Source organism: Otolemur garnettii, unplaced genomic scaffold (genome assembly GCF_000181295.1).
Source record: "Otolemur garnettii isolate 467f Iridium unplaced genomic scaffold, OtoGar3 scaffold00142, whole genome shotgun sequence".
NCBI classification, from domain to species: Eukaryota; Metazoa; Chordata; class Mammalia; order Primates; family Galagidae; genus Otolemur; species Otolemur garnettii.
This window is the reverse complement of record NW_003852537.1, coordinates 2842302-2850135: the sequence shown is the minus strand read 5'-3', so window position 1 is coordinate 2850135 and position 7834 is coordinate 2842302. Positions and strand designations below refer to the sequence as shown.

The window sequence follows — 7834 nt, the reverse complement described above, 5'->3', positions numbered from 1 at the left end:
CCTGCCACTTCTGGTATATGGGGCCGGCGTCCTACTCCTTTGAGCCACAGGCACTGCCCAGAAAGGATATTTTTGATGCACAAGATTCCTGATTTTAACATAGCTAACTTAACAGCCTTTTTTGGAGTTTAAAATTTAACAGTCTTTGTTTTAAAACTTTTTGTGTCTTATGAAGTCCTTTCTCATCTATGATCAAAATAATGCCTTTCTTTTTTTTAATGTTTTAAGGTTATGGTCCTTACCCCCCCACCCCCCGGGACATGTATTGGTATCTACCAGTCCATGGCCTTTTGAGAACTGGGTGCACAGTGTCACCACATGAGCTCTGCCTCCTTCCCATCCCTCCAGCCCCCATTGTCTGTGAAAAAATTATCTTCCAGGAAATCGGTCCCTGGTGCCAAAAAGATTCTGGTCAGTGGACTGTTAGGAAGCAGGTCACACAGCAGTAGGTGAGCCAGCCAAATAAGGGAAACTTCATCTACAGTATATTTACAGTTGCTACACCGTCGGTCGCACCCTGCCTGAGCTCCGCTGTCCATGGAAAAATTGTCTTCCACAAAACTGTTCCCTCGTGTCAAATCTGTAACTCATCTTGAGTTGATTTTTGAGTATAGCATTAGGAGGAAATTAAAGTTGTTTTCCCTTGTAAATTCATTCATTCATTGGTCCTCCTTTTTTTCTCAGCTTCTGTGTGTGTGGGAGGGGCTGCTTTAGGCTTTCTATTTTATTTGATTTGTCTTTCTCTCTCTCTCTTTTTTTTTTTTTGGAGACAGAGTCTCCACTTTGTTGCCCTGTGTAGAGTACCATGGTGTCATTGCAGTTTACAGCAACCTCTTTCTTCTGGGCTTAGGTGATTGTCTTGCCTCAGACTGACAAATAGCTGGGACTACAGGCATGTGCTGCCACACTTGGCTAGTTTTTCTATTTTTAGTAGAGATGGAGTCTCACTCTTGCTCAGGCTCAGGTCTCAAACTCTTGAGCTCAAGCAATCCACCTGCCTCAGCCTCTCAGAATGCTAGGATTACAGGCATGAGGTACTGTGTCTGGCCTGATTTATCTATTTCTTCTCCCAGCAACACTCTCTTAATTATAATAGCTTTGTAATAACCTATGACTATTATATGTATATATATTTGCATTCTCTATAACTCTTTTAATAGTGTCTTCTTTTTTTTTTTTTTTTTTGGAGATAGTCTCACTATGTCACCCTGGGTAGAGTGCTGTAGCGTCATACAGGTCACAGCAACCTCAAGCTCTTGGGCTTAAGTGATTCTCTTGCCCCAGCCTCCCAGGTAGCTGGGACTACAGGCACCCACCACAACACCCGGCTATTTTTTGGTTGTAGTTGTCATTGTTTGGCAGCCCCAGGTTGGGTTCGAACCCACTAGCTCTGGTGTATGTGGCTGGCACCCTGGCCGCTGAGCTACAGGTGCCCAGCCATTAATAGTGTCTTTTGAAATATAAGTTTTAAATTTTGATCAAGTCCAATATATCTTCTCTTTTGTTGCTTATGTTTTTGGTGTCATATTTTGGAAACTGTTGCCAGATCCAAAATCATGAAGCTTTGCCTCTGTGTTTTCTTCTACGAGTTCTATAATTTTAAGTCTTAAATTTAGCTTTTTGACCCATTTTGAGTTAAGTTTTTTATTTTTATTTTTGAGACAGAGTCTCACTCTGTCACCCTGGGTAGAGTGCCATGGTATCATTGTAGCTCACAGTAACCTCAAACTCTTGAGCTCAAGTGATTCTCCTGCCTCAGCTTCCCAAATTAATGGAACTCACACAACACCCAGCTGGTTTTTCTACTTTTAGTAGAGACAAAGTCCCACTGTTGCTTGAACTGGTCTTGAACTCCTGAGCCTAAGCAGTCTACCTGCCTTGGCCTTCAAGAGTACTAGGATTATAGATGTGAGCCACTGTGCCTGCCCTTGAGTTATTTTTTTTTTAAAGGGTGTGAGTTAAGGGTCCATGTTAATTCTTTTTAATGTGGATATCTGGCTGTCTCAGTAACAATGTCTGAAGAAATTGTTCTTTCCTCCTTGAGTTGAATTGGCACCCTTTTTGAAATCAGTTCCCCATATTTGTTTGGGTTTTCCCTTGATTTATATGTCTGTACTTGTGCTGTCACCACACTGTTCGGATTACTTTAGCTTCTGTTTTATAGTAAGGTTTTGTTTTTTTTTTTTGTCTCTTAAAAAATTTTTTTTAAACTTTATTCAAATTAATATGACAGTACAGTATTTAGGTTACATTGTTCTCACTTCCAAGGTAGAGTTCCATTTGTAGAAGAACCCTCACTCAGGGGGCGTGTTATACACCCTCACAATGTGCATATTAGGTGAGATCCCACCTCCTGTCCTCCCTCCTTCTGTAGTAAGTTTTAAAAACAAGATGTGTGAATCTTTTTACTTTGTTTTTCTTTTTGAAGATTCTTTTGGCTATTTGGGATCCCTTACAATTCCATATAAACTTGAGGATCAGTTTTTCTATTTATGCAAAATAGGCCATTGAGATTTTGAAAGTAATTTTTTTGACACACCATTTTGATTTCCTTTTCTCATGCCCTTATGATTATATTCTTAAGATATTTTCTTTGTGATTACCATTAACATTACAATTAATATCCTAAAGTGATGACAATTGAGTTTGAATTGATATCAACTTAACTTTAATGGCATGTAAAAACACTGTTCCTAAATAGCTCAGTCCCTTCCCCATATGTAGTTGTTACAGATTACATATTCATGCATTTGTGCTTATTAATGTAGATTTTTAATTTTTTATGTTTGTCTTTTAAATTATGTGAGAAATAAAAAGTGGAGCTATATACCAATAATACAATAATACTACCTTTTATATTCACCTTTACTAGAGATCTTTATTTTTTTAAACGGCTTCTTGTTACTGTTTAGTGTCCTTTTGTTTCTCACTTTAACATGTGCTGTAGGGCAGGTATGCTGGCAGCATACTCCCTAAACATTTGTTTTTCTCAGTATATCTTCATTTCTCCTTATTTTTGAGACAGTTTCACTGTGTCACCCTTGGTAGACTGCTGTGGCATCACAACTCACAGTAGCAACCTCCACCTCTTGGGCGTAAGTAATTCTGTTGCCTCCGCCTCCCAATTAGCTGGGACTACAGGTACCCGCCACAACACCCAGCTATTTTTTTGTTGCAGTTATCATTGTTGTTTAGCAGGCCCTGGCTGGGTTCAAGCCCACCAGCCCTGGTGTATGTGGCTTGTGCCCTACTCACTGAACTGTTAGTACCGAGCCTCTCCTTCATTTTTGAAAGATAGTTTTGCCAGATACAGAATTCCTGATTTATAGAAATTTTCTTTCAGGACTTTTATGTGTATCTTACTGCCTTTTGGCCTCCATGGTTTCTGATGATTAATTGGCTATTAATTTTATTGAGGATCACTTTGTGATAAGTTTTTTTTTGTTTGTTTGTTTGTTATGTTTTTGGCTGGAGCTGGGTTTGAACCCGCCACCTACAGCATATGGGGCCAACCCCCTACTCCTTTGAGCCACAGGTGACACCCTATGATGAGTTGCTTTTCTTGTGTTGCTATTAAGATTCTCTGTTTTGGGTTTGATTATAGTATGTCTCAGTGTGGATGGATTTCTTTTTTTTTTTTTTTTTTTGAGACAGAGCCTCAAGCTGTCCCCCTGGGTAGAGTGCCATGGCATTACACCCGGTAGCAACCTCCAACTCCTGGGCTCAAGCGAGTCTCCTGCTTCTGCCTCCCAAGTAGCTGGGACCACAGGCGCCTGCCACAACGCCCGGCCATTTTTTTTTGGTTGCAGCCATGGTTGTTGTTTTTGGCGGGCCCACGCTGGATTTGAACCCACCACCTTAGGTGTATGTGGCTGGCGCCTTAGCCACTTGAGCCACAGGCGCCGAGCCGGATGGATTTCTTTGAGTTTGTCTTTCTTGGAGTTTTCTGAGTTTGTGGGATGTGTAGATTCATGTCCTTTAACAGATTTGGAGCATTTTCTACCTTGATGTCTTCAAATATTTTTTGTCTCTTTTTTTCTTCTTCTGGGACTTCTATTCTGTGTATGTTGGTTCATTTGATTGTGTGTCACAACTTCTTTAGGCTCTGTTCATTTTTCTTCATTCTTTTCCCTTTCTGCTTCTCAGACTGGATAATTTCATTTGACTTATCTTCAAGTTTACTGAATGCTCTGTCTGCTTAAGTTTGTTTTTGAACATCCCCTAGTAAATTTTTCATGTCACTATACTTTCAGCTCCAAAATTCTATTTGGTTTCTTTTTATAATTTCTGTCTCTTTACTCTTGATTTACTCTATTTGGTAGGACATCATTCTCCTGATTTCCTTTAGTTCTTTGTCCATGGTTTCCTTTAGCTCTTGAAATATATTTAAGCGAGTTGATTTAAGGTCTTATCTAATATGTCCAATGTTATCTCACGGTGGTTTCTTTCTGGCCTGTAAATAGGCTATAATTTCTTGCTTGTGTGCTTTGTAATTTTTTGTTGAAAACTGGACATTTTGAATAATATGTATAAAAAAGTGGAAAAGAAAGAAAGACAAATGCTGTCTAGGCCTTTGCAGATTGGCTCTGTGTTAGAACATTCTTTCGTCACTTAGCTGGACTGTTTACAACTCTGCCTTAACCTTTATAGACTGGTTGAAAGTTTATTTGCTTCTCAAGTCCTTCTGAGCACACATCCTTCCTGGAGTATGCCCACGGCTATACAGGTTTCCTACACAGGCAGTAGTGTTTCAGAGTCACTTTTCCCCCTAAAATCTCCCTCCCAGGTGTTCTGCCAAGGCTTTTAGCAGAATATAATTTGCATTTTCTAAAAGTTGTATTGTTTGCCTCAACTGTTATCTTTTGCCCCAGGCAGCAGTGGCTTGTTTATTTGACTTTTGTTGTTTTCAAGGAGCACATGACCCTTATAGAGTACTTACTGAGCTACAAAGGGAAGCCCCTGTGGCAGTCCTTTAGGGAAACCCCAGCCCGGTCAAAAAAAAAAAAAAAAAAACCACAGTCCCTTGGGAAGAAGGTTCTCTTTGATCTCTCCTAAACTGGTATCTTCACTGGGAATAAAAACCATCTTTTAAAGACTGCTTGCTGCTGCATTGGCAGGGGTGGGGGCGGTGGGAGGAAGGAGGCTTAGGATTAGGTAAAGCCACAAGTTCAACCTTGTTTCAGTTTCAGTGAACTCCTGGTTCACTTTGGTTACTAGAAACCTTTGACTGTCTTCCAGAGTTCTGATAAGGTTGATATTGATAGGTTTTTGAAATGATTTTAGTGTTCTAAGAAGGGACAGCCCTTACAGTTCCTTATTCAACCATCCACTGATGTCACCTCTTCTAAATGGTGCTGGAACAAATGGATATTCAGAGGCAAACAAATGAACCTTGATTCATGTCTTCTACCATATGTAAAAATTAACTCAAAAGGCATCACAAGCCTACCTAAAATTATCAAACTTATAGAAGAAAATCTTTGTGATCTTTATTAGACAAAGATTTATTAGCTATGACACTAAAAACTTGCTTTACTAAAGGAAATATTGATAAATTGGACTTTATCAAAATTAAAAACTTCTGCATTTTGAAAGATACTATTAAGGGAATGAAAAGTTGGGCCATGGAATAGGAGAAACTTTCAAAATTCAATAGTGAGAAAACACCCCAGTAAAAGTGAGGCAAAGATTTGCACAGATACTTTGCCTCAGAAGATATATAGATGGCAAATTAGCAAGTGAAAAGGTATTCAATATCATTAGTCACTAGGGACCTGAAAATTAAAACTAAAATAAGGTTGTTTACATTTTAGAATGGTTAAAGTGGAGTGCTTGCTTCGGCAGCACATGTACCAGAATGGCTAAAGTGGAAAAGACTGACCAGACCAAGTGATGGCAAAGTATGCAGCAACTGGAACTCCATTTCAAGAAGCAGTTGGTAGCTTCTTAAAAAATTAGGTATACACCTACCATATGGTCTAGCCGTTTCACCCCTTGGTATTTATCCAAGAGAAATGAAAGCTTATGTCTGTACAAAGACTTGTACACATATGTTTATAGGAATTTGATTTATGATATCCCCAACCTATAATCAACATGAATATTCATCAGCCTTTGGATAAAATAGCCAAACTCTGGAATATCCATTCAGTGGAAAACTCTAGTGATAAAAAAGGAAGGATTCTTGACATGCCCCAAAACTTCACTGAATCTTAAAAACAACTGATGTAAGCCAAATCATTAAAGAGTGCATACTGTATGATTCCAGGTACATAAAATTTTAGAAAATGCAAATTATAGTGTGCATAAATCGTTGTTTAGAGGTGGAGGGAGAAATCACTAAGGGGTATGAGAAAACTTTGGGTGGTGTTAGAAATGTTCACTATTTTATTTTGGTGATGGTTTTACAGGTGCATGCATCTATCAAAGTGCATTAAATGCTGTACTTTAAATATGTGCATTTTATTGTGTATCAGTTATACTTAACTAAAGCTGTTCCTAAAAAATTAAGGGAGAGTAGTTTAAGAGGGTTAATCCTGCATCCAGGTGAGCTATTGAAAGAGATTGTAAAAATAAGAACTAAGTAAAGGCCATTGGAGTGGTGAGTGATGGTTACATTAGAGTAGCTAGACCAGAAAAAAACAGTATAAGATATTAAGGGGTCACAGTAGGATACTCATTCAGTAAATATGGTCAGTTTTAAAACCTAAAACTATTTTGGGTGAAAGAGGTATTTATGTGTTTATTTCTACCTTTACTAGCACAAGTGTAAAATTTATGTTAGTGTTTGTAATTTACAGGTTATGTATTTGATATTTATTTTAGTTAGATACTTAACTTACATTTAATTTTTAATGTTCTTTTCTCTACAGAAGGTTTGAAGTCTCAAGTTGCCCGCCATAGTCTGAACTATATACAGGAAATTGGAAATGGCTGGTTTGGAAAGGTAAAATGTTCTTTACTTTGATTTTTCCCCCTTCCTAATTACTATTGGAGTTTAAAGCTAATTAAGAACTGTACTATGAGACATTGCATGTTCCCTGTAGGTACTATAGTAGTGATTGAGTTTTGCAATCATGAACTTCAACATTCCTGGATGTGTAACTTTTTCCAGGATGGTTATCTTGGTCTATTCAAGCTTCTGTAACAAAGTACCATAAACTGGTTGACTTAGAAACAACAGGAATTTGTTTCTTGCAGTTCTGAAGACTGAGAAGTTGAACATCAAGGTGCCAGTAGATTTTAGTGTCTGGTGAAGATGGTGCTGCCGTATTGTGTCCTCACACAGTGGGGTGGGAAATGGAGCTCTCTGGCACCTCTTTTTATAAGGACACTGATCCTGTTCCTCCCAAAGACCACCTCCTCACCCTGGCATTGGTTAGGCTCTCACACCATAAGTCCATGCTCTGGCCATACAATAAGGCTGGGACTTATCATATTGGTGGTTAGGTTTAAACATATGAACTTTGGAGGCACAAACATTCAGACCATAGCAAAAATCTTTTTTTAATTTTTTAAATGTATTATAGACTTTTTTTGTTGTTTGTTTAGAGGCAGAATCTTGCTGTGTCACCCAAGGCAGTCTTCCTGCCTCAGCCTCCTGAGTAGCTGGGACTACAAGCTTAAGCTACCATGCCTAGCTAGTAGAGACTTTTCTAATTGTTGGCATAAACAGTAAGAAGGGAAAAGAGATGTGGAATCTTAGCGGCTTTTTTTTTTGAGACAGAGTCCGCCCTCGGTAGTGCCGTGGCGTCACATCTCAACACCAATCTCTAACTCTTGGACTTAAGCGATTCTCTTGCCTTTGTCTCCCAAGTAGCTGGGACTACAGGTG

At 38.8% G+C, this 7834-nt stretch overlaps 1 protein-coding gene across 1 annotated transcript in view; it reads left to right on the top strand.

Annotated features, from left to right (window-relative positions):
- The window catches only part of LMTK2 (lemur tyrosine kinase 2), a 94592-nt gene that overhangs the window by 36469 nt on the left and 50289 nt on the right, over positions 1 to 7834 (top strand). Inside the window, exon 4 of the mRNA XM_003798894.2 lies at positions 6873 to 6946. Coding sequence (XP_003798942.1) covers positions 6873 to 6946 — 74 coding nt within the window. The remainder of the gene's footprint in view (positions 1 to 6872; positions 6947 to 7834) is intronic.